Source organism: Sorghum bicolor, chromosome 6 (genome assembly GCF_000003195.3).
Source record: "Sorghum bicolor cultivar BTx623 chromosome 6, Sorghum_bicolor_NCBIv3, whole genome shotgun sequence".
Taxonomy (NCBI): Eukaryota; Viridiplantae; Streptophyta; class Magnoliopsida; order Poales; family Poaceae; genus Sorghum; species Sorghum bicolor.
In genome coordinates this window covers 6,882,964-6,909,429 of record NC_012875.2, presented here as the reverse complement: position 1 = coordinate 6,909,429, position 26,466 = coordinate 6,882,964, and the positions used below count along the sequence as shown (strand labels likewise).

At 45.6% G+C, this 26,466-nt stretch overlaps 2 protein-coding genes and 1 pseudogene across 3 annotated transcripts; 1 reads left to right on the top strand and 2 right to left on the bottom strand.

The window, feature by feature from the left end:
* Positions 16,864 to 18,699, bottom strand: LOC110436212 (E3 ubiquitin-protein ligase UPL4-like). Of its 2 annotated transcripts, XR_002454004.1 has the most exons (4): positions 17,860 to 18,699; positions 17,667 to 17,770; positions 17,512 to 17,580; positions 16,864 to 17,428 (listed from the first exon to the last, which is right to left on the bottom strand). XR_002454004.1 is itself a non-coding variant. In XM_021462653.1 (2 exons), the coding sequence occupies exons 1-2, from the start codon at positions 18,043 to 18,045 to the stop codon at positions 17,681 to 17,683; spliced, it is 276 nt and encodes a 91-aa protein (XP_021318328.1). In that variant the 5' UTR covers positions 18,046 to 18,699; the 3' UTR covers positions 17,435 to 17,680. The 2 variants fall into 2 exon arrangements, 1 of the variants encoding a protein (XP_021318328.1); XM_021462653.1 differs by lacking the exon at positions 16,864 to 17,428 and having other exon boundaries at positions 17,435 to 17,770.
* On the bottom strand, positions 19,240 to 20,661 carry LOC8085750 (expansin-A1). The gene is made up of 3 exons (XM_002446148.2): positions 20,250 to 20,661; positions 19,808 to 20,129; positions 19,240 to 19,661 (listed from the first exon to the last, which is right to left on the bottom strand). The coding sequence occupies exons 1-3, from the start codon at positions 20,407 to 20,409 to the stop codon at positions 19,352 to 19,354; spliced, it is 792 nt and encodes a 263-aa protein (XP_002446193.1). The 5' UTR covers positions 20,410 to 20,661; the 3' UTR covers positions 19,240 to 19,351.
* Positions 20,593 to 26,244, top strand: LOC8085749 (annotated as a pseudogene).

Here is a 26,466-nt window from a genome sequence, read left to right as displayed (position 1 = left end):
CATGTTTTGGGACTTCTGCGATGACAGAGGCATAGTCATAAAATACGTGTCAGTAGCTCACCCACGAGCAAATGGCCAAGTCGAGCGTGCAAACGGGATGATCATTGACGCCGTAAAGAAAAGGTTGTACACCGAGAACGACAGAGCACCTGGTCGATGGATGAAAGAGTTGCCGGCCGTGGTCTGGGGTCTCCGAACACAGGCTAGTCGAAACACCGGGGTGTCACCTTACTTCATGGTTTACGGCACCGAGGCAGTGCTACCGTCTGATATAACCTTTGGGTCTCCAAGAGTTGAAAACTTCGACCAGTCAATGGCCGACAACACCAGGGAGCTCGAAATCAACTGCATGGAAGAAAAGCGTCTAAATTCATGCCTTCGAACAGCAAGGTATCTTGCAGCCATCAGACGGTACCACAACAGGAACGTCAAGGACCGTTCCTTCATGGTCGGCGATCTGGTACTCCGGTGGAAAACAAACCTGGAAGGAATGCACAAACTGTCCACTCCCTAGGAAGGACCCTTCGTGGTCGCCGAAGTCACACGTCCCACATCCTACAGATTGGCGCATCCAGACGGGACACGCGTGCCTAACTCTTGGCACATAGACAAACTGCGCCGTTTTTATCCATAAGTTCCAATAACTTTCGCTTGTAAGTTTCTAGTAATTGGCAATAATAAAAGTTTTTCTTTTTGGCTATACTTTGTTGACACGCAGAGCTTTCGACGAGAACAACAATGTCCTCTGCGACGGAAATTCTTAACGACTACCAATCAAACACAGTGATACATCACTCAGATAACTTTACAGCGCTCAAAATCATGGTCATGACAAAATCAAACTTTATTACAAACTTTACACACAAAGTTTACAATAAAACACCCTGACGGGCGGTCACTAGTCTACCACTACACACTATTCTACTAGGCCTACTGCTCGGGCTGATCACCCGCCTGGCCTTGCTGCCCGGACGAAGGGGTCGGGGCCACCGGCGCCTGGCTGGTCGAGACCGCAGGCGTCAACCGCCCATCTTCGGCAAGGGACGTACCTGACAACTCCCTGGCTGACCTGTCCGAACCCAGCTGGTCGGGGGGAGTGGCCATCCCGCATAGATTGATGTCGCCGATCACCGTCGACGACAAGTCTAGCAGACCAGCCCGAAGCTCGTCCGCCTCCTGCGGGCCGACTTCCTTGGGGTACCCTTTCTCCAGCCTGGACAAGTCGACCAGGGGTAGTGGGCGCGCACCATGCTGAGGACATGCGCGCCAGCGAACTCCCCGGCGTCCTTCATGAACTGTTGGAGCCAGTCCCACGCCCATTGCGCCTTTTCGACTGGCGTCAGTCTCGGCGCGCGGGGCTGGCTTTCTGGGAGCTCGGGGCTGATCAAGTCCAGGACTGGGGCTACTCCTTTCCAAATCCTAATACAATTGGCCTTCTAGGAGTCCCGATCCTTGACCAGCTCGTCCAACTGCTTCTTGGTATTCACCTTGAGCACTGCAAATCAAGCAAGTGATTAGTCTAAGAATACCAAAAAGAACATTGAGCGGCAAAATACGGGGGCGGCACGGTTCTTACCAGACAACTCCCGGTCCCTCTGGCCTAGCTCCTCCCCTGCTCGGCGCCCGGCCTCCAGCGCCCCGGTAAGCTCTTGCCCGAGCTGCTCCATCTCCTGCCGAAGGCGCGCGACCTCCTCCTCCAAGTCTACATGAATAATCCCCTGGTCAGCAAAGTCAACCACGCGGCTACATACAGCTGCCTCGGGGTATGAGACTGACCTGTTCGCTGCCGATACTGGTCGGCTAAGCGTCGGGTAAGCTCGAGACGGCGCTCTTCCTGAGCACTCATCTCGGCCACCTTCTCTCCAACTTCGAACCGCAGCCGGTCTACCTCCATGGACAAGGCCTTTTTCTTGGCCACAATGCCCTCGATTTGGTCGAAGCACCGCTTCCGGTACTTCGCCGTTTTCATCGCGCCCTGCAAGAAAGAATATATGTCGAACACAGGAACACTGCACATAGTTGTCGAGCAGCACACAGGACCACCTACCTTAACCTCGTCCACGAGACGCTTAGCCGTGCGTTCCACCCTCGCGGCCTCCTCCGTCTCCACGAGCTCCTCGTGTCCAATAAAGTGGTCCCCGCATTGGCGCCACACGTAGACGTGGTGACGGCCATCACGGGGACGACCCTGGACCTCCTCCACGTCGTCGTCAGAGGCCTCCTGAGGCTCCTCTTTTGCCGCACTGCCTCCGACTGCGGTCGAAGGCATCACTGGCCCCTGGTCTAAGCCAGGGGAGCCCACGGGCGAAGAGGCCCCTGCTCGGGGCGGTGTCGGGACCCTCCCTTCTTCGGCTGGAGGAGTCAGGACTCTGCCTTCCTCCTCTACAACAGTACTCGGGGGAGGGGTCCTTGTTGCCCCCCCATCTCTCGGCGGAGTGCTCGCCTCGGCACTCGCTGGGGCAGATTGTCCCTCGGCGCCTGTAGCAGCGGCCGCCGTCGCAGGCTGATCTGTGGCCTGTGGCGCGGCGTCTTCAACAACGGCAGCAGGCTCGGCCGTCCTCTGCTCCGTGACATGGTCGGGGTTGACGTCCGACGCCGCGCTAAATAACAAAGCGGCATTTTCAACAACAGCAAAAAAAAAGGCGCCAAAATACGTAAGTTGAACACTTACAGGTCTGATCGACGGTGGGTTGCGGTGAACCTCCTCCTGGCCCTGCCGGTCGGCGCCTATGCCCCCGCTTCTGCGACGTGCGGTGCAGGAGGGTCGCTGGCCACCTGATCAGTGGTGGCCGGCGCATTGTTCGGACGGCTACGAGGCCTTCGGACCAGCGACGGTGCGGCCTCCTCCTCCTCATCGTCGTTGTCGGTGATCCGAACGAGCCAACGGCGCTTTGGCGCCTGGCTGCTCTCTGCCGGCAGCGCGGCGCAGGTGAAGGATCTGCTGCCAATGGCCTTTTCCCAGTCACCCTGTCCTCGGTGGTCGGGGCGGGACGGGCTTGCTCCTCCTCACTGTTGGTGTACCGAGCACACCGAGCAGCGTCCTCCTCCGGCGGATCCTCCCCTGCGGGATTCTCCATCCCAGGTGCCAGTGACACATACACTGTGCACCGGTCAACATCTCCGATCTGCAAAAGTAACAAAGACAAGTCAGCAGCTGACAATAACAAACGCTAAGGAAGCACAATCAGTAAGAAGCGATACCTTAGGAGCTGGTCGCCCCAGCTTGAAGGCTTGCACCCGATCACTGCCACGGATGAAGCTCCCGTCTGCAAAGTTGAACAGTTCGTTCAACAACTGCTGCACCTCTGCCTTCTCCAGGATCTCAGGCATCATCCTTGTCGGGTCCTGGCTTCCAGCATACTCATACGCCGAGTGAACCCTCTTCTGGCAGGGCATCACCCGACGACAACCAAAGTTGCCGACCACACCCAGCCCGTCCAAACGCGACCAGTCGATCAGTTTCATCAGATCTACTAACTGGCCGGTGAACTCTAGGCGGTCGGTCCAACTGACCCTCTTCTCGGGGATGTACCCCACGTCGCAGAACGTGGAGCTGCCCGGTTCTTCCCTGATGTAGAACCACTTCCTGTACCATTCGGTTAGGGAAGTGTTCCACGGACAGCTCAGATAACGGTTCTTCATCCCATCACGAAGATTGAGGTGTACTCCACCTGCAATCCTGGAGCCTCCAAACCGCTCCCTTCTTCCTTAAACAGAAAAGATAGCGAAAAAGATCGAAGTGCGGCTCTATGCCAACATAGACCTCGCACAGATGTATGAAGGTGGAGATGAGAAGGATTGAGTTCGGGTGCAGATTGAAAATCCCGATCTCATAATACAAGAGAAGACCCTGAAGAAAAGGATGGACAGGAACCCCAAAACCCCTCTTAAGAAAGTCTTCGAACACTACGATCTCACCGGCGCGGGGGTCGGGGTAGCTCTCCCCCTCTGGCGCCCTCCAGCCGCCGAGCTCTGGGCTGTGCAGTAGCCCCATATCGACGAGGTCACCGAGGGACTTCGCAGTGCTGCGGGATTTCTTCCATTCCTTGGCCATCAGCTCGGCCCTCTTCTTGGAGTCGCTTTTCGCCATTGGAGATGTGGGACTGGTTTCGAGCTAGGAGAGTGCAGGTGATTGTAGAAGGCAAGAGCGGAAAGCTTGAAGGCAATGGCAGGGTAAGCAATGCGGGGGTTACTGTGACGACTTTATAAACCACAACTCCACCCCTCCCACTTCCCGCATTCTTGGGAAGTGGGCGGGCCCAACGGTGGACGCGGCGCTTCGATTTTCAATAATTATCGACAATTAATGCGGCGACGTTTTCGTACAAATTGATGGTTTCCTTTTCTCAAACCGGGGCGGCTGCACAGTTACCAGGCGCAACTTTTCACACAACCATCTGACATTACGTCAGGAGGTCTCGTCACGTCAATCATTTGTGTGGTAAGATTTTTCAAAATAAACAGACAAAAATTGGTAGAGGGTCAACAATCCGAGGACTGCACCGACCACCGGGCACTGTATGCTCGGGGACTGGTCGTCCAGTTTGTCAACTCAACAATCCGGGGACTGCACCGACCACCGAGCACCGTATGCTCGGGGACTGGTCGTCTAGTCTATCAACTTGGAAATTCAGGGACTGCACCGACCACCGAGCAGTTGATGCTCGGGGACTGGTCGCCCAGTCTGTTAGCTTGGAAATTCAGGGACTGCACCGACCACCGAGCACTTGATGCTCGGGGACTGGTCGCCCAGTCTATTAGCTCGGAAATTCAGGGACTGCACCGACCACCGAGCACTTGCTGCTCGGGGACTGGTCGCCCAGTCTGCTAGTTCGGGAATCTACGGGTTGTACCGATCTCTGAGCATTGTACACCCGGGGACTGGTTGACTAGTTCGCTAAATTGATAAGTCTATCCGGTAATAAACGAGTATGAGATGCTCGGGGACTGGATAATTTTAATTTTTTAGACCTTGCTATAAGGTTCATACTTCGCCTTCCAGCAAGCTCGGGGACTACATCGGTACGATGCATCTGGCGATGCATCTCACATTCAAAATTACTTTGAGGATTTTTCTTTTGACCCTGGCACCACGTGCCTACGTCACCTACTACCAGGCTCGGGGACTAAATGGGCACACTTCACCTTGCGGTGAACTTGCTTGCTTTTTTGAGGCCTGTACTTTTCAGAAAAGTAAAGTGGGCACACTTCACCGAAAAAGAAATATTTTTTCTCATGAGCACCATGCATTCTTCGAACAATTGGCTTCTTCGATGATGATTTTGATCAAATATCTTTAGATTTGGTCAAAACACCGTTGCAATTGCTTGGGCAACTTTCATGTTGATTGAAGACGTCAAGCTTCACTGGTCGAAGAAGCTCAAGATGGCGTGTTACTTCACAATACATGGTGCTCGGGGACTAGCTGTGGGGGTATAAACCCTTATACCCTTACGGCTAGACTTGGGCCAGGAGGCTTGGCCCATTACGAGACAACCTCAAGGTTTGATCCGACAGCTTGGAGTTTCGCGCAAGGAAACAAAACATGGAGATCAAACATGATTCTAGTTGGTTAGAATAGGAATTGATATCGAACTATCTATGGCAATTGTAACCGACTAGGATTAGCTTTCAGATCTGTAACCCTGCCCTCCGGACTATATAAGGAGAGGCAAGGGACCCCCCTTAGGACATCATATTCTCTCAACACAAATCAATACAACCAGATGCAGGACGTAGGTATTACGCCAACTCGGCGGCCGAACCTGGATAAAAAGCTTGTCTGTGTCTTGCGTCACCATCGAGTTCGTAGTTTGCGCACCGTCTACCGATAAACTACTACCGTGGGTATACCCCAAGGTAGACTGCCGACCAGCTTTCGTTAACACTCCACCAGCTCCTAAACAAACTCGATCGATCGGCAAGAGATGGTTGAAATTATTATTAGCTAAGTGTCAGATGACGCTTGCTAGCTTGCTTAATAAATTAATTAATTAATTTGCACGCGTATGTATCGTGCTAGCTAGTTATTTCATGGTTCAGCATCTATCTTTCGGCTATGTATCCGGTGTTCCATTAACCTGTAACCGGTGCAAATTTAAAATTTTATTAAAAAGAACCCCAATCATGCATAATTCCAGAAGCGCTCTGTTACTGTTTCGAGCACTGTTTAATCGTACGGACGTCCCCGTGGTACGGCACTGCTCATCCGATTTTAATACTCAGGACTCCTATTCAGAACTGATCACCTGTCTTTTTCAAAAAGTTACTGGCTTCTACTGTTCACCATTTACAGAGCCGCACACTGTTCACCATCTTTTGGGCTTGTTCAAACTTCAAAGTGTAGAGTGTGGTGTCAGCCTTACGTATCTCTATACCATTTATTACTACTGTGTTGGCCACCACGTATAGACCATGTCTCTATACGAGTTACTACTTCGTTGATGACACGTATATTAAAGGCTACGCGTGTCTGTGGTTTTCATCGGCTTCGTTTAAAAGCTGGCCAGCACCATCAAGAGTGTGGAGGACTGGAGGCATGTACAGTACCATACAGTGTAGTGGAGGAATGAATTGATTTATTAATTTTGAAGTATGCATGCACGCGCTATAAATAGTAGGAATATGTAACATACATGAGACAAGTGGCAAGTTGAGCACTCCTAGGTCCTAGCTAGCTAGTTCTTCATCTCAATTGTTTTTGCACCTTTCTCCAACTCACTCGTAGTCCTACCCATCTCCGTTCGATCCCATGGCCACCGGAGGCTCATCTTCGGGTGGAGGTGGTGGTACGTCCCCTCCTTTTGTTTTGTTCCTCTGTATTAGTAATATAGTATTATATACTAATTCTCAGGTGATCTAATCTAAGTATCTAACTATATGTTCTTAGGCAAGAACTGGCGTCAACGCGTTGCTTCAGTAGTAAAACCTGGCAAAAACAAGAACCTAGGTATGTCGTATGTATAGTACCTTCAATTCATTCATAAAATTAAAGAACATAATGCATGTTTGATGATGCCGTCTAGCTAACTAGCACGCACATAATATAATGCATCGCGTGTGTCTATATATATATATATATATATTATTCCTTACTTATTGGCAGCACCAGAAGTGCTCCTGTGCGTATCGATGTCACCGACCCTAATGTCCAGAGGCCTGAGTTTCTTCCAATGGAAGGTCCTGACTACCTCCACCGTGAGGGTGACAACACTGGGTTGCCGGAGCTTACTGGTACCCGCACGTTTCGCGAGATCATCCGGACGACAGCGGGCCAAAGCTCGTCATCGGCTCCTCCGCCGCCGCCGAAAGTAAATCAGTGAGATGAGGCTTCGTCGCTCGCTCGATCGATCAGCTCGAGCGCTCCACCAGCTCCTAAACAAACTCGATCGATCGGCAAGAGATGGTTGAAATTATTATTAGCTAAGTGTCAGATGACGCTTGCTTGCTTGCTTAATTAATTAATTAATTAATTTGCACGCGTATGTATCGTGCTAGCTAGTTATTTCATCGTTCAACATCTATCTTTCGGCTATGTATCGTGCACTAGCTAAGCTAGTGTTTTATTATACATATGTGTTCCTGGTGGCCTGCTCATAACAAGTGACGACGACGTACTCGTCATCTTTGCGCGCACATTTATTGTACTAGTGTTGAACTGCGAGTAGTATATATTCTTCTACAGTTCTAACTCTCTTAATTAGCAATGCATGTGCCCTACTTAGTACTTGTCGGCGTCCAGACTCGTCGTCTAGACACAAACGAGTATAAGTATGTGTGTCTACCTAAACCCGGATGGTGATGCAAGTGGAACACAGAGGATTTATACTGGTTTGGGCTAAGGATGCCCTACGTCCAGTGTGAGATCGGGGGTCTATATTGCCTTGCACCCAAAGATGTTTGTAGTAGGGGTGTACAAGCAGGTTGCGAGAGAGGGCTAGGTCCCAAGTCTCGACTTTGTGTAGTGGACAGAGCGCTACTTGCTACTCTGTGCGTGAACTCGCTTGGAGTTGTGGTGTGTGACTTGAATCTTGGTTGCCTTGATTGTGTCTGTTGATTGCGTGTGTTGGATGTGAGCCCTGGCTCCCCTTTTATAGTCTCAAGGGGACAGCGGTTTTTACATGTGTGACTGGTGATCTTCCTCTGGTGAGTGGTAGAGCGACAGTCCCGACCCTGTAGAAGCTTGTCCATCTCGTCCTTGAGGCATGGCTGATAGTATGGTTGCTCCTGTGGAGGATTGCCGAGCCCTATTGAGGTCGTGGGGGTCGGATCGGTGTCACTGCTGCATGTCATGTAACAGTAGGAGAAGACAGCCAATAGTGACACTGGTTAATTTCTTCGATACCTCTTTTACTGTGGGGCGGTACACCACAGTGAAAGAGGTAAGGTAGCATAGTGAAAAAGGTAAGGCTTCAGTGGCCGGGGTGGTTGGAATAGTCGCCGCCATGCCCTGCCGTGGTATGGGGGTCACTGCGTCCGTCACATCGTGGGTACGAGCGCCGTGTGTTGGAAGCCTGGCTCTGAGACGGGGGCTCGGGCGAGGCGGTGTAGGCGCCCGAGCCCAAGAGGGGTCGGGTGAGGCGGAACTTGCGCCCGAGGCCAACGGGTCGAGCGATCCGGGGCTCACGCCCGAGGCCAAGGGGTCAGGCGAGCCGGAGCCCGCGCCCGAGCCCTGGTGATCACGGATGGTTTGCTTTGTCTCCTTCTTTACGATTTTTATGATTCTGATTTGGGTATCCCTTTTTATGGTACCCAACAGTACTAAACACTGGCGCTTGTAATTAGTGCTACTATGTATGTATGCGTGTGTGTGTGCATTTTTTTAAAAAAAAAAGAGGAAACCTCTGCTTTTAATAAAACAAGAAATGTTTTAGATACATAACTGGGGATACCAGTGCCTAAAGAGAACAAAGAAGAAAGTTTATGACAAACCAACAGAACAGCTAACAAAAAGCTAAACCAAACTTAGATTTCTAACAAAAAGCTAAACCAAACTTAGATTTTATGGACGTCTGTTGGCATCATCTGGCTTGGATTAAAACTTCACATCCAGCAGATCACTGTATCCTTCACCTCGGACATTCTCCATCTATCGCCTTCCTTTAACAGCATGATCCACTTCTATAACAAGGATAGAGCAGCATATAAAACATCAGACGACGTCTTGCGAAAAACTTTATCAATTGCCATCTTATTCCTGGTAACCCAAAGTGTCCAGGCAAAGCCAGCAAATAAGAAAATTGTGAGCCGAGAAGGCAGGGGGCCCTTGACCTGTAGCCAGTCTTCTAAAAATTCTTGCAGAGATCTAGGAACAGACTCCAAATCAAAAACTTCTTTTAAGACTGCACAAATCATTCTAGCGAGAAAACACCTAAAGAAATTATGATTAACTGATTCTAATATCCCGCAGATACAACATTTGCCATCCCCTTTTCAACCCCTTCGTATTAGGGAATGGCTAGTATTTTGCCGATGTGGCAAGAGAGTTATTGAAGAGAGAGAGCAAAAATCTTAGAAACTGGGTCTAAGTTAGAAACCATGTCTACACAAAAACCAAGATATGAAGTGATATGATTGGCTAAGAATGGAGAGAGAGAGAATGAATATGATTGGATAAAAAATATTCTATAGAAACTATCCATTGGGACCATAGTTTATATATATATATATATATATATATATATATATATATATATATAATGTCTATAAAAATTAATAAGTATAAAAACTACATGTAGTTTCTAGCATTGGCAGTGCCTAAGGCACACAAACAGATCTGGTCCGATCACTTTAATCCTCTTCTTCACTTGAGAGCTCAGCTGAGTACTTCACGCATGCCTCCAGGAGCGAGCATCAAGATGCCTCCTTCTCCCTGCCGTCTGAGTTATGCATGCGGCATTTGACCCACTCCCGAACGTGTGTGTACTTTCACATCACATTACATACATGTATTGACATAGTAAATACGATGTTGTGTCTCGGTTGGGTGCAAATTCATCAAGTGGATGGAGCACTTATATAAACTTGTTCTAGTATATATGCTAACGCCACAACTTTACTTTAAAGATGCACATAAAATAACCTATCGATATTTTTTCTCTCATAATTTAACTTTTATATAATTGTATTGTATTTATGTATATAATTTGGAAAACACTTTTACATGAGAAAGCATGATAAAGTTATTTCTCACATTAACCATCTAAGTTACATTATACCTAAGTCCTTAAACATGACTTGGAGATTTCAGAAAAGTTGTTAAGACATTTGTTTGTACGTCTCTTCAAAATGTCTACCAAGAATTTTATCTTCAATGAAGTTCATGGTTGTGCATGATACGACTAATAATTTAAGTTGTTAATTTTCTATATGTAGTATACGGAACATACATACAGAATATATATGCTTACACGTATATATATGATGGTGTGTCATATTAGGTGGTGCAAATTCATCGAGTCGATGGAGCACTTATATAAATTTAAGACTATAACACAACATTCTTAGGCCAGTGCGAGTCTCAATCTTGAAACCATCTCTTAGTTCCTATACATGCTAAGACACTGCTCTTAGAAACTCCTCTTCACATTTCATAATATCTTTCGTGGACCCCATATTGTTTTCAACAAATGACCTACAAGGCTACAACCTTCTCTCTCATCATCGGCTAGTAGTATTATGGGCTGGCATGCTTCTCTCCGGCTCTAGCTCCTCCAGAAGAGCTCTGCCAAATATTTTTCTAGAGAAGCCATTTTTAAGTAAAAAGCAAAGAAGCCGAAGAGATTTTGGTGAAAAATTGTGGCTTCTCCAAAACAGCTCTGTCTCTTCTAGAGGAGTCCCTCGTGAGGAGCCGTACCAAATACCCCCTATATTGCTTCCTTGGCGTGGGTGGTGAATGAATCTACGTTACACTCATCCCATGCACATCTAATGGGCTCTCGGCATATGGAGGCACATGCCCTAAGAGGAAGAAATAGTGATAGAATCAAGGAACATGCCCTATATATATATTTAGAAAACTTAACCAATTTTATAAGAAAGAACAATACCGTCCATATCTATCTATTCTAATTTTGTGTTATAAATATTACTCTTTTTACCTATAAAATTCATTTTTTATGATAATACATGACTGAAAATACTATTCACTGATTTGTTATGAGAAAAAAACACTATTGATTGACTGACAGTTTCGGCGTATAAGCTCAAGTGAAGGGAGCATGTCGGTCTCTCCTCTTAATGGCCACCAATCAATGCAAGCATCATCTCTTCTCTTAATGACCACCAATCATTCAAGCATCTCAACTTTGTTGTACAGAGCATGACTCTGTACTATGGTTAAGCAAAGCAAACACACGCTGGAGTCCTACTCCACCCTGTTGAGGTCATCACGTCTTTTTTTCGGCCTACAAATATATATATATATAATAATGCCTCTCCTTGTAACCTATGCATGTGCATCGAATTGAATTGGCCTTTTTAATCTGCTTTGTGTAAAACTGGTGATACGTCATCCCTAGCCGCTGATTTCATATTCTTGTCAACGAGCAACACAACACACAGCAGCACTAATCTCCAAGCTTGTAAAAAGAACCCAACAAACAAACTGATGAACAAACCAAACCCGGCCCTTCCCTTTCCCACGCGCATGCAAATGCAACACATCGGCAAGCAATCCGATTATTATGCAGTGCCATCCCTAGCATGCTAGGATCACCATCTCGTATATGTATGTATCATTATCAACTCCAATCCTTCCAACACTGACACTGACACCAACACTAGCAGAGTATGATATGTATACGTGTGCATCGTCTCCAAATTTCTAGAGCTGAAGCGCACGTCAGCACAGCAAAGCACGCACCCGTCGCGCTAGCCTCACCGTACCAACGACAGGCGCGGCCCGCCGTTGCTCCCTAGACCTGCCACGGGAGACCCGGAGGAGCAGCAGGGCACCGACGGCGACGAGTTCCCCGCGCACAGCGCCTTGTGCAGGGACGACACCTTGCCAGTATAGAATAGATCTGCTTCTCTTTCTTCTTACAAACAGAATTGGCTTGTTATTTTTATTCAAAAGACAAAAGGAAATGAATTAGTTAATTCAATAAAAAAGAAAAGGAGACTCACACTTGATTTCGTTGCCCAAGCGAATCTCATTCAATCGTTTACTTATGGAATGAGCCCATTGGAAAGTTCAATCAATTTTTTCATATAAATTTCGCCTTTTGTGAAGCATCTGTGCCTACTCTACTTTCCTATCTAGTACTTTGATATACAAAATATATACTACTAGTGCCGGAACGTCCACTTTGCATTTTAAAGAAAAGGTACAAAAGCATATTTATTTCGAATCAGACGGGGAAATACACTGGAGTACTGATGTTTACCATGCGCCCGAATATCAATATGGTAATCTTCGTCAATAAGTCAAATTACAACAAGGGAAGAAAACATACCTCAATCGAGAAAGGGAGGGCAGGGGCGTTCACGAAGAGGCTGGGGGCGCAGGGTCCGACGACGCCGTGGCTGCCAGTGCTGGATGGCGGCGAGGCGGAGCCGGGCGAGCGCGCGGCTGGGGAGGCAGGCGGTGGCGGCGGCGGCGCGTGGGAGGCAGGCAGCGGCGGCGGTGGGTCAGGTGGCCGAAATAAGACTGGGCCGCCCGACCCCGCGCGCACGTGGCCTCTTATTTGGCTCTGCCGCGCCACGGCTCATGGCGTGGCAGGGCCGCGCCGAGATCTACGGCGCGACACTGCCGCGCCATGAGCGGTGGTGTGGCAGGGCCGCCATGTCAGCAGCCTCTGCTGTGCCACCATGTATAGCGCGACAATGTTAGAGTGGCGCGTCATGCATGTTGGCGCAGCCAAAGGAGTTAGTTATAAGAAAAATTCCATGTCAAACTCAAAAAATAGTTTAAAAAAGGGTTGAAAATAGAAAAAAACGATTTTAGATGATCTCTCCGCGAAACAAAGTTTATAAAACGACTGAATGGACACCTATAGAAAAATGAAATTCGGTTAGGTAGTCCAGCAAACAGAGTGGAGAAGAATAATGTAATGAACCTTAATTGCTTCAAGATAGATATTAAAAAATGATGATATGTTTTTTAAATGTTTGTGTGGTGAACAATAAAAAATATAATATATAATAATAAAATAAATAAACATAATAGATTAATAGATAAAAATAATGAATATTAATATAATAATAACAATAATAATAATTTGTAATATTAATGATAATAAATAAGGTTTAGGCTCCTAGTATTTTAACTGTAGATCCCTTGGTCGTTTCTTTTTGTTTTTCTTGATTAAATACAGTAGGTACAAGAATAAGTGTAGGGAAAGACTCTCAAGCAAGCTAATACACACATCCGCGATCTCCTACCAACACGGTGCACAACATCGAGTGATCCAACGTCTAGAAGGACGGAACATATGGCTCCAGAATGGATGGTTTTAGCCAAAACATCTTTGACTCCCTATAGCTCCTTCATCTTCCACGAAGTTTTGTGCAACGCTACCCCTCATCTCTCCTAAATTTTAAAGTTTAAAACTAAAACAAATTTAAAATACAAATCAAATGACGCTTCATCTCCATGCTATCCTTTGATAAAATTTGCATACTTTTTATTCCTTGCTAATATTCCAACAAACTTGTGAACACTTATCATAAGGACCCTAATTTATCCAAGTGATTGACAAATGAGATATAGTAGGATGATATATGATGATTGCGCTTCCTTGCAAAGTACTTGGGTTTATATTTACAAATAAAAAATTTAAATAGCATGTTCCTTGATATGCAAATACCTACCAAGGCGATATATGATCATACATGACAAAAACCTTCCACATATGCCATTGAGAAATTTTTGATGCTCCTAAGATAAAAACTCATGTACACCCACATACATGAGCTATTCCTACACTGAGAATACGCTAAAACATGCCACCATCCCAAACTCTGCTCCTACACTGGGAGTAGACAAAAAATGTTTGTTAGAGAAATACTCTATGTTTTAAAAAAGATAGTGATTTCTCTCTCATTACATGGTTTAAGAGACATGGGCTATGCCAAATGTGCTCCAAATAGCGCCAAACTTTGCAAGAGTGGCCCATGTAGTCCTAGAGGCCAACACACCAAGGATTGGGTCAAGATGGCTCCTCTAGGGTGCGGGAGCACCCCTGTTGCACCTACACCCCTAATAGAGTGCCTCAGGCCCATCTTTGGTAAGGTGGTGCCATCAATGTTGCTGATGACGGTGCAGGTGGGTTTCCCTCAGAATATTCCCTACAAACTGACCGTAGGGTGCTTTCCATGTGGAGTTGAAACCTTTTTCAAAGACACCCTTCCTCTCCAACAGTATCCCCTAATATTCCCTAGCTTTATAAAAGTAGGCCCCCTCCTCATTTGAACAATATCACACAAGAGGAAGAGCACCAAAGAGTAGAAGAGCAACACACTGCAATGGGCTTAGGCCCTAGCTAGCTTTATAAAACTAGGGAGAGATGTGAGGGAGAGTTCAGGAAAGAAGTACCGAGCTTGTCGGGAACCTTCCCCTGCTTGTACCTCGACGAATACTGACTTTGTACCTCAACGGATATTTAGTAAGTATTCATGATTCTGTTGGTACAAAGTACTTTGACTAGTTAAGTTTTGCTTTTACTTGTTTGCAGGTTCGTCGTTCATCCCCGTGACAGATGCTCTAGTAGAAGGGCCCTGGTAAAGATGGATGACCCTTATTAACACACTAGAGTAGTAGTTGATAGCATAGAAGTGGTGTCTAGGCTAGAGGCTACCTTCGTTTACCTCATGCCCTCCAGTTGAGGGGTTGGTGATAGGTGGTGATAGCCCTATCCGTCCCTTGTAATCCCCCATGTTCGGATACAACATAGAGCTACAGACCGGCATCGACTGGCAGACAAGTTACAATCCGGTGCCCGAAGTAAGCAAGTAAAAGTAGAGTTTATCTATCCTTAGACCCTAAGCCATAGGATCCTTTTCTACCCTCATCAGCTATCCTTGTGTTGTCCTTGGATGAGTTAGCTAGAAGAAATACCTCCATTCCACATGAAAAATATGATACCCTAAATAGTTCTAGATGAAAGCTACAACGATAATTCCATACGCTTGCAGATTATTTTTTGTAAACATTAAGAAATACCAACACCTCCTTAGCCTATGCTTGCACGTGCTTAACATACTCTTCCTCCCAATATCAACCTTCACATTCAGTACCACTCTACTAAAATTGGAACACAAAAATCAAGAACATTAATCAAAATCATCATAAAAATGGCAATATATACCATAGAAAAGGTGACCAAAAGAGAACTCACTTTGCGATCCAGACACCTGTAGAAGATGCGACCATGGTTGGGACACTGCTTCTTCACACTGTACTCTAACACAATCTTCCTCTTTCCCTCACCATATGCAATGAGAGAGAGGTCCGGCCTTAGTCGCACATGAACCCTATGCTTGGCCGAGGACCCAGAAGCAATCACCATCTACTCTATACTCCTTTCGATCAACTACTATAACTTTTTCCATTTCTAAACCATGAAATGAGCTATACTAGCTATGAAAGGTGGATACTTGTTATGATGAACTACTATAAGCTTTCTTCTACATTTGCAAGCTATCAAGTTAGTTTGACCTCAAATGGCGTATAATAAAAAACAACCATTCTTCCCAATCTACAAAACTATAAATTTCTCTATTTCTAAACCATGAAATAAACTATACTAGCAATGAAACACGAGAGGATGAAGTGGCTAGCATTTAGAACCCAAGAAAGGATGAAGAAATGAAGCCTTCACAAATCCTCCAGGCATAAACTCCTTCCACAAGCAAGAACATAGAGCAAGCAAAGACCTTGAAATGGCTTTGGCCTGGGGGTGGAAGAAAGCTAATGTGGGTATATAGCCTTGTACCTCTATTGGTGGCTCCAACTAGGACTACAAATCACTCTTTAATCTTGGTTGGAGGGGATGAAGGTCCAAGACCTTTATTCATGGTTGGTGGCTTCAACCGGAACTAAAGTCTCCTCGTGCAAAAGCCTACGTTGCTAGCCGTTGGGACAACAATTTTAGTCCTGGTTGCTAGCTTCCATTTGTCTTGGGTCCAACTATGATCGGTACTAAAGGTAAAAAAGAAGGTATGTACTCGATCTACACTCTACTAGTATACTATTCTATAGCTCTTTTGTTTCTTAATAATTATTTAATAGTTTGTAATGGTTTTTTTTAGAATTACATAGTATAACACAGACACTTACAACGCACGCACACTCATCCCTACGAACACAAGTACACAAACCTATCCCTACTAGTACAGTGCCCGTGCTAACGCTACGGTGACATCTAAGGTGACACACATTAAACAATAATTCATTAAATCAAACTTGATAAACAACCTATCATTATAAATTTGAAAAATATGGTACATCTTAAATCAATCTATTATACTTGATCAATGGTTATTACAGCAGTGATCCACAAATTGTTTCCAGATAAAAACAAAATTTTACTAATGGATTGTGCCATGCCCCATATAACCTTACACTTTCTGTGTGGCCTCCAATCTCCATGATACACATGTCTCACTTGGTCCAGCAGGCACAGGAAAAAGGGCACAATGCAACATAAACATGAATTATTACAGACATTGTTGATGACATAACTTAGATTAGCTACAAACTCTTTTCTATATATTTTCAAAGACTATTTTAAATACAATGGGAATATTATTTGGATTCTCGAAATTTCAATTCACATATCATAAACATTTTATTTCAATACAAAAGTAGGATAATGAATTATTTATTGATCTATAAAACGTTACACAAACTAAATCAATGGCACATGCAAAAGCAAAACTATTGAATGCAAGAAGAGCACACGCATAATATTTTGTTTAAAAGGAAAAGTATATATCACGATAGCTATAAAAAGATTTATTAATAGCATCTAGCAACAAACATCATATCTGCTATGCCTCTAGCATGCCATGGGAGATCTAATAAGTCTGAAGTGATCAAAATCCACTTTATTGTGCTACTAACACCCAGCTCAAATAGAGACTTCACTGCCACAAGTGAAGTACAGGCTAGCTTAGAAAGAAGCCCAACCACGACACACAAGTCAGCTCCCTCAACACATATCGAACACATGCAAGAAGTTGTAGAGCAAACGACAGTGCACGTCGATGGAAAGGGCCATGAGTCCATTGGTGTGGGTCAAAGGTAGGACCTTCTCTATAACACCCTGGTGACATTGCCTGTGGGGGCTCCTTGCTTGCCCCCTAGTCCCAAGATTACTTCAAAAAAGCACCCTGGTGACAGAGCTAGTCGACACTCGACAATATCAACTGACGAGCTAAAGGAGTCCACGATGCTTATCAAGCAAGCTGCAACCTTCTCCACCATCTGGAAATTGACATCACTTACAAACAAAAGCAGAACACTCTTTACATGCCAAAAATGATAGTTAGATGGGGGAACAACAGTACCACTTTGTCCTCAAATTGTAGAAGATTACATAGAGTTGGGACTGAATCCATACAGCTGATACTACAACCCTGAAAGTGGGCATCAAATTAGCAATTGTATTAAATTCTCAGTTTCAAAGGTGATTTCTTTAAAATTAATTCTAACTTGAATATACTTGTATCGAAGAAGTCAATGAATGCCAGCACAACGTTGATCATGCCCGCCTGCAAGCACTGGGCCAGGTTGGATCCGTGATATCTTCTCAAATGCTTGCAAACACTGCATAAACAACAGAATATGGTCAGATAAATAAAGTGCCTTAGACAAACATGATCGGCCGATCATGTTGTAAGAGCTTTTGGGTTTACCTCAGCTACGTCGGGGTACTCGATGGCTAGCAGCCGAGAGGAGAGCACGGGGAGGAGGCCGTGTCGGGCGACGGCGTCCGCGCGCGGTGCGCATGGCATGGCATCGTAGAGGTACGTGATGGCGAGCATGGACAAAGGAATCACGTCCGGGGTAGACGACCCATCGTCGCCGCCAGCCAGCCACATCAGCCCCTGTTACGACTGCATCCATGGGGATATGTACCCACCGTCGTCCTGTGCGTAGAACAACAGCGCCCCACGGGGAGCGAGGGGCCTGAAGAACGGTTGTCGCGATCGCAACAGGGGCCATGGGGCCTCGCGAGCACACGAGCGCTGACGGGGATCAGGCGCCTGACAAGGATCGCTCCATCGAGGGCGTCCACTCGCCGCCGTCATTCGGAGACCCAGCTCGGTGGTGTCTCTTCCCGGACACCTCCCAGTGGCAGTGAAGAAGCGCCACGACGTACAGGTACGCCTTCGCCTTCCCGACGGCCGGAGGCACCGTATCGGCGGAGACCCAGGAAGCCCACACCAGGCACCCTCGGCTTCCTCCTCCCCTCCGCGAAGGGTGTGGGCGGGGCGATCTGAAGGATTAGGACATGGATCAGTGCGGCGGCCGGGAGAAGGGTTCGAACGACGGCTTCCTCCTCCCCTCTGCGAAGGGCGTGGGTGGGGCGATCTGAAGGATTAGGACATGGATCGGTGTGGCGGCCGAGAGCCCGAGAGAAGGGTTCAAACGTTGTTTCATATTTTTATTTTGTTTTATTGTTTTATTCGATTATGATTGGCTTCGAACGTCCGTCGATCAGAGCGGTGTCGCGCGTTAAAGTGGGAGGAGGGCGCGGGGTGAGAAGCCTGCATCAAACATCAAATCATGACCATTAGATTTGGTTTAGATGTGTTATTAACCCTTGATTTTAATGGAGACAAATTTCTGTGTGCATTTCTACAGGTGCATAGTGGTTACAGGCTCTCTCAGCGGGGGACATTTTACTTGGAAGATCTAGTATAATTTAGACTGGTCCATTATAGTAGAGATGAGTACTTTCAAAGGACTGAGCCGTCACATCATGAGATTCACGAAGTCATCACAGGCGTCTCGTTGTTGATGAGGACGTCGTCTGCCTCTAAAAGCATAGCGCCGTTAAATCTTAGAATAAATCCAGAAAAATCGAGGACTTAACCCCGGGTGGTCTAGTTCCACCACAAGGACCGCAACTAGCCGATCTATGATCGGCAAGGTCTGACCCCGCTCGCCAAGGTTGGGTTTTTTTTTGGAAATGCAAGTCCATCAAAGAAAAGGAATAGAATGAATCTAGGGGAAGAAAGCATAAGTCAAAGCACATATATATCTCCTTGACCGCGGCGGGTGGGGACATGTGAAGAAAGGCAGGTAAACTTTACACGGTATTGACGATCGAGTCGAGTCTGAGGCATATTATGTATACGAAAAGACGAGCGAGAGAGAGCAAAAACGTCCACTAATAAATAACTAAGAGAACTGCTGCGAGGTCGCGAACGTTTGGCCGAACCCCCAGCCGGCGGGCGCGACGTTGAGGAAGGTCTTGGTCTGGCCGTCGCTGCTGGTGACCTGGAACGACAGGCTCTGCCCGTCGAGGTACGCGTTAGACTGCCAGTTGACTCCCCAGTTCCTCGACATGGCCATCCACCCGGTCCTCGATCCTTTGATCGACGCCGACTGGATGGAGCCGCAGCCGCCGACGTTGGAGATGAGCACCAGCTCGAAGTAGTCGCGCCCGTTGATGGTGAACCTCACCCCTCCTTGCTTCACACATGGCACCCTGTTCATATATTCACAAACAGTAGTAATAATAGTAGCAGGTTAATTGAATTAATTGGATCAACAACGTACATACATTCAGAATTCAGATCATGCATGCAGCTTTTTTTTTTACTGGAAATATATATATATATCAAATATATGAACCTTTGGTAGTTGACGGGAACAATGCCGCCGCGGTAGATGCCGATCTTGAGCCAAGCAGGCTCGGCCATGTCGAAGTGCTGCCGGGGCGGGTTGCACCAGCCGCCGTCGTCGTTGGGCAGCGCGTAGTTGGGAGGGCAAAGGTTGGTGGCCGTGATGGTCACCGACGTGCCGCGGATGCAGAACCGCGGGTCCGCCTGGTAGTCGCACGAGATCCGGTAGCACTGCCCGCACGAGGCGCCGTCGTTGAACAGCGCCGTGCTCAGCGCCGCCGTGTTCGTGCCGTACCCCGTCGAGTACAGGTTCCCATACCCACAAGCTCCACCTGCACACACAGTATCGATGCATGCATGGATTTGTATGCATCAGCTATTATAGCTAGTTTTGGACTGTATATGTTATTGCCGTCTCGATCATCGATCGATCTTCTTACTTACATACTTACCCATCGTTCCTGAAGCGTCGCTACCGCCGTAGAAAGTGGCGAACGCCTTGTTCATGCCGGACGCCGAGAAGCACGCGGCTTCTTTCCACAGGAGGCATGCCGTCGTCGCAAGCAAAACAAGAACGCGAGCTACTGATGATGACCCAGTTGTTGCCTTCATTGTTGTTACTGTCAGCAATAAGCTAGTAGCGAGAGCTAGGAGATGAACCACCAGCACAGCACTAATGGCCAAACGTCTGAGCAGGGCTACGTCGTTTAAATAGCTAGGAATCGATCGAGGTGGTGATCGATCGCCCGGACGACGGTGCCAATCGTCCGTTCTGGACTGGATCAGACACAGGCCATGCACGCGGTGATCGTCACCATCGATCCATCGCGCCGCGCGCGGCCGGCAGAGGCCGTGCGTGCATGTGGGAGCGCATGCTGCTGCTACTGGGGAGCTGACGCTGACACGAGCTAGAGCTTAGCGATGATCATGCATTATTGGCCTGGATCCATCCGCGTCCGCCGCATGGGAGCGAGGATTCGGCGGGGCAAGGCATGGAGACCCCATGTTCGCGATCAATAAACTGTTGGCGGTGTCTCTGACGTCTGTCGTCGATTCGGGTCCCGACGCCAGATGTTGCAAACACCACCCATGTGTCGGTGTGGCGCGCCGCTAGTACAGTGTAGATCTGGTCCTCCCCTGCGTTTCTTTTTTTTTTCTCTGTGTGCAGTGAACTCTCCGGTACTGGTTTTGTCGGTGCTCATACTAAAAGCACTTTTTTGGAATGTAACAGCGTGTTGAGGCAGATAATTGGCCGGCTGGTGTGCCACTGTGAAACCTGTTCTGGAACAGCAGCCTTGCTTTGCGGAGGATTGTAGGGTCGTCGGTGCCATCTCCACATATAAATATTCATTCGCTATTGGTACTCCCAAATCTCCACCAACCCAGGGAATCGCCCGTAGATTACAAAACCAATCACAGATATAATAAAGTCATCTTGGTTCTTCAAAGTTCAATCTTTTTAACTTTGGGTTAGCATAATACATCTATTAAATGGCGGTGTCTTCAATGAAAGCGACGGTATTTATAGATTATGGAAAAAAATCGTAATAATGAATCTTATACTGGCAATATTATTGTGTGTCATCAGTGAAATTTATACATCAGTAGGTTTCTTTTTGTCTATTATCACATCCGCCACGGCCGCTACTCTGTTGTTATGTGATATCCGGCTAATTTGGAATTTGGCCTTTTTAGTAGCCCAAGTGCATATTATTGAGATATTACGATGGGTTTAGTTCTACTAGTTGTTAAAAACAGATTAGACCAACACATAAGGTTTGTAGAGTTCATCCTACCATCTTCGGGTCAGTATTTTTATATTGAAAAGAGAACGAAAATGTGAGCGGGATGGTGCTAGACTGCTAGGTGTGGTTCACTTAGCGTGCAAAGTGGATCTGAGCCGTTTGGACTCTTGGACATTACATCTTCGCTACCACCTTTGTTGCTATATCTAGGCCCTTGTCTTTCTTCTTCTCTAGCGGGTCTATCCCAAGCCCCTATCTTTCTTCTCCTTCTCCGACAGGTCCATCCCAGGCCCCTATCTTTCTTCTCCTTCTCCGGCGGGTCTATCCACGACCAATCTTTCTTTCACAACAATTTTTTCTTCTCTAGCGGGTATATCCACTGACCCATCTTTCTTTCACAACAATTTTTTAAAACTAGTTTAGTTTTATGGCTTAGCCTAAATGTAAATAAATCTATGGACAAAATCAAATACTTTTTTAGTTAGGATCTTGTACTTGCGGTAATTTTGGTGATTATCATGATGAGGTGGACATTGCAGTCATTGACTTCATCGTGGCCATTGTCTGCAAGGGGAGAGGTTCTTCTTGGCACTACCCACAAGGAAAGTAATAACTTCATGTCATCAATCTCATCATAGATGGTTGCAGAGAGGAAATCAAGCATACATGATGAATCAATAGTGGGTTAAACTTAATTACTACATTGCATTGTTCTTTGTTTCTTAGATTTTATTCATTTATTGAGTTTCTAAGGCACATTCTAATATTTTTAAAGAAAATAGGTGGTCAGCCCAACATACGTAAAGTCTAATAGTGAAACTGTTGTTTGTCGATGTTTGTCCAAAGAGTTCTCAAGATCTTTTTGTTGTTTGAATTTTGCTGGAGGATTGCAGTTTTGCATAATATTCCCTTGTAAAAACTCATTTAGTATTTTGTTGTTGATTTTTTTATTGCTAATATAATATAATTTTCACCTATAAAAGGATTTTTGGGGATCAAGTATGCAGAACGTTTGTTTGTTGACATGTAGAATCTAATTTCCATGTCTTGCTATTTTTCATGCAGAAGAGTGATCTGTAGATTCTATATATGTAGGGGGAGAGATCATTGCTTTTGTTGCAGATCAAAGGGCTCACCTTATCAATGATCTGGTTGTGGCATACGCCTACATCCTTGCTTCTAAATTTTGAGTCTCCAATCTCCTCCATGTGTTGTCCATCTTCCATGGTATTTATTTCGTTTAGGGTTTGGATTGATTACTTGCCTCAAAAGTTGTCTTCTGATTTTTATGACATGCAGCCATTTTGTCGGAGCTGCTTTATGTTTTTCTTTCATGGGCCTTTTCTACCCTTCTTATGTGGGATTTACTTTTGGTTTGGGCTTTTTTTATGCGGTCATATAGGCCTTCGCTCTTTTTACCTTTTTTTTTCTATTTTTATTACAACCGTTGTCAGCTCCTCTATTTGGGCTTGGGATGGTTCTCTCTAGTTTTCTTGGTCTACTTTTAAATTTTGGCCCCTTTAAAATTTGGCCCCTAGTTGGCGGCTTCTTCTTTTTTTTTCTGCTTGTTTTGAGCTGTTTTTATAGTTTGTCCTCCCCGTTGGTAACTTGTTTTTTGTTATTATTACTGGTTATTTTTATAGTTTGGTCTGAATTGTCATCTTTTTTTGTGTGCTTGTTAATTGTTTGGGATTGTTTTTATAATTTGGCCCTCTGTTGGTAGCTTATTTTTATAATTGTCCCTTAGTTGGCATTTTTTACTTATTATGGGTTGTCATTATAGTTTCGTCCCCAAGTTGGCAGCTTGTTTTTTGTTTTTGTTGTTTGGGGTTGTTTATATAATTTGGTCCCCAATTGGTAGCTTTATTTTTTTGTTCTTGTTGTTTAGGGTTGTTTTTATAATTTTGCCCACAATTGGTATAGTGTCTTTTTGTTCATGTTTTTTAGAGTTATTTTTAAAATTTGGTCCCCATTTGGCAGCTCATTCTTTTTTGTTCTTGTTGTTCGGGGTTGTTTCTATAGTTTGGACCTTAGTTGTTTTTGTTCTTCATGTTAGGGTCAGGGTTATTTTTATAATTTTCGCCCCTGTTGGCGGCATATTCTTTTTCTTTATGGTAACAATCTAGTAGTTTGTACTTTTATTCTTTCTAATTAAAGCCGTGGTAGGCATAATAATTAGTGGTAATGATTTCTAGAAAAATAATCATTACTAAGGGTCCAATGTCCCAAGTTTTTCAAGGTTCCTTCATCCAGATGATACCTATTTTTTTATGTTCAGTACGTCAATGTGGAAATAACGATTGACCAAACTCTTGGCCTAGTGGTTAAAAGAGTCTTAATAGAAGCTCAGGTTTTGGGTTTAATTCTCTGTGACGAGGGCAAACTTTTTTTAGGATTAACAACATTATGCTTTTAGTGTTACGAGACATTTTCGTCGATAGTTTGACGCCTGTGGTGACTTTGTCAATCTTAGGAATTTGTTAGCCCGGTTTTCAAAGATACTCATATGGGTAGAGCTCAGGTGCGAATGTTCATATAGGTGAATTTGTGTGTATTGTGAGTGTCTCTGACATACTGCGTACTTTTCAAAATGAACTAATCTTGACAGTAACTAACAAAACAATGACAAAGGAAGGACGATCCTCTCCGAGATATCTCATGACACTACTACATGTTCAGGCATTTGCACCGGTTAGAAAGGGCCTGTTGCTCCAGTTTTCGAGCCGGTGCTGCCCTTCCAGAACTAAAGACCTATCCTTTAGTCCTGGTTCAGGGCACCAGGGCTAAAGCCTCCCCTACCTATCGGTGCCAGGCAGCAGCACCCTTTAACATCGGTTGGAATAACCAACCGACATTAGTAGTCCTTTTTTTCTTTTTGTTTTTGGTTCATTTATTCGTTTATGTTTATTGTTTATATATAATAATAATATGTTTGTCAATACGTATTTTATGCTATATATATATATATATATTACATGCATATTAAGCATAAATATTATTATAGGCTTAGCTTTATAATTAAGTTTTGCCTATAATAAAACGAATAGACCATATTAATAATTAAATAGATGGATATGTAACAAGCTTTATATATAGTTTTATAAGTATAACATTCGTAACATATATATACATACATAGAGTTTTTTTCTCCGAATCTCTAGAGCCGATACAAATGATCATCATTGTTTGGAATAAGAGTTTCGTTGCCGTTGAAGTAAAACTCGCCGTTTGGATTGATCACTTGATCGTGGAGGAATCCTCCTATCGTCTCTTGAATAGCTTTAATGCAGTCTTTTTGCATGACCATCTTGATGTGTTGAATGTATTCTTTCTCCCAGTACCAACCTGTACATCTGTCGGTACCGTCCCACTGAAATTAGAAGAGAGAATCAAAAGTCTAAGTAACATCATTAAAAAATAGGCACATATATAAGTAAATATCTGGAAATAACTCACATTATGATTCGGACACTTATAGAATATACGACCCTTATTTACTCCCTCTTTCAACACTTTGTACTCCATCACAATCTTTTGCCCACACTTGCCGCAAGTAATGAGAGAGAGTTCCGGCCAGTATTGCTTTTGAACCCATTGAGAGACCAAGGACTTGGTCACCGTTGCCATCTACTATCCATACTCAATTTTTAAACAGTTATAAATTCCATATTTTTTAGTAAACAAGTATGATTAAAGAAGAACCTAATAATATCCTTTATTTGCCCAGTTCTCAATTTCACAAATCAGGAAAGCGACCAATAACTTCCACTCAGAAAATATCATTGGGGAAGGCGGATATGGGCCAGTGTGCAAAGGAGACCTAGATGGCATCCCTGTGGCTATCAAGTCACTGAGGCCTCATGGTACACAAGGTTTCTCAGAGTATCAGGAAGAGGTAATAAACTAATAACATACTCTTTTCTTCAAAAAAAAAAAAAGTTAATACACATTAACTAATAACCAAGGAGGCTGTTGGGGAACTCCATCGCACAGGTAATGGTGCTGAGCAAATTGGAGCATCCACACATTGTGAAGCTGATTGGCGTTTGTCAGGAGTCCTGCACCCTGGTGTACGAGTACCTCCCCAATGGCACGCTCCTAGACAGGCTCTCCAAGGGGCTCCCATGGGAGGACCGCGTCAGGATCCTGGCCGAGCTGCGGTCGGCGCTGGCGTATCTCCAGTTCTCACCGCCCCAACGCCATCATCCACGCCGACCTGAAGCTGACCAATGTCCTCCTCGACGACGGCGACGCGAGCCGGCTGGGAGGTTTTGGGACGGCGCGGATGGTGCACGTGAAGCCCCTTGAGGAGGAGACCATCATCCGGCGCACGAACCCGAAGGGCACTATAGGGTACTTGGACCCTGTGTTCTGTTCTTCAGGACAGGCGAGCTCACCACGGAGTCGGACGTGTACGCATTCGGTGTGGTGATCCTGCAACTTCTCACGGGCCTGGTGGATGGCCTTATAACATCGCCGAGAAAGTGCGAGGGGCGGGTGAAGCTGCACAGCTTGCTGGACATGTCTGCCGGACCCTGGCCGGAGGTGGACTCCGAGCGACTGCTCAAGTTGGCGCTGCAGCATGGAGAGGAAGCAGCGGCCAGTGATCACGTGCGACGCCGAGTGGAAATCGCTCCAGATCCTAACGGCCAAGGCAGCGCCAGCTAAGAAAGCTCGGAAATGGAATTGCTTCGCATTCTGAATTGTTTAATACTCCATCTATCCCTAAATACTGCTATTTCTAGCAGATTTCAGACAGATTAGTGTGGCAAACAAAAGACTATTCTACTCTTAATTAATTTGGATTCCACCATTTAACTAAACATACTTAAACAATTACCATGCGCCGAAGTACTACTCTCTCGAAGAAATTAAATGGGTTGGTGGACCATGGAAGTTCCGAGAAGAAATTAAATAGGCTAGT

What these genes read in the sequence shown, in the direction of transcription:
- LOC8085750 (XM_002446148.2), bottom strand. Translation starts at nt 20,409, where the DNA reads ATGAAGGCAACAACTGGGTCATCATCAGTAGCTCGCGTTCTTGTTTTG. An exon ending in CGACGCTTCAGGAACGATGG is followed by an intron (nt 20,130 to 20,249) that starts GTAAGTATGTAA and finishes CTGTGTGTGCAG; the next exon opens with GTGGAGCTTGTGGGTATGGG. An exon ending in GTTCCCGTCAACTACCAAAG is followed by an intron (nt 19,662 to 19,807) that starts GTTCATATATTT and finishes ATATATGAACAG; the next exon opens with GGTGCCATGTGTGAAGCAAG.
- LOC110436212 (XM_021462653.1), bottom strand. Translation starts at nt 18,045, where the DNA reads ATGTGGCTGGCTGGCGGCGACGATGGGTCGTCTACCCCGGACGTGATT. An exon ending in AGTACCCCGACGTAGCTGAG is followed by an intron (nt 17,771 to 17,859) that starts GTAAACCCAAAA and finishes TTGTTTATGCAG; the next exon opens with TGTTTGCAAGCATTTGAGAA.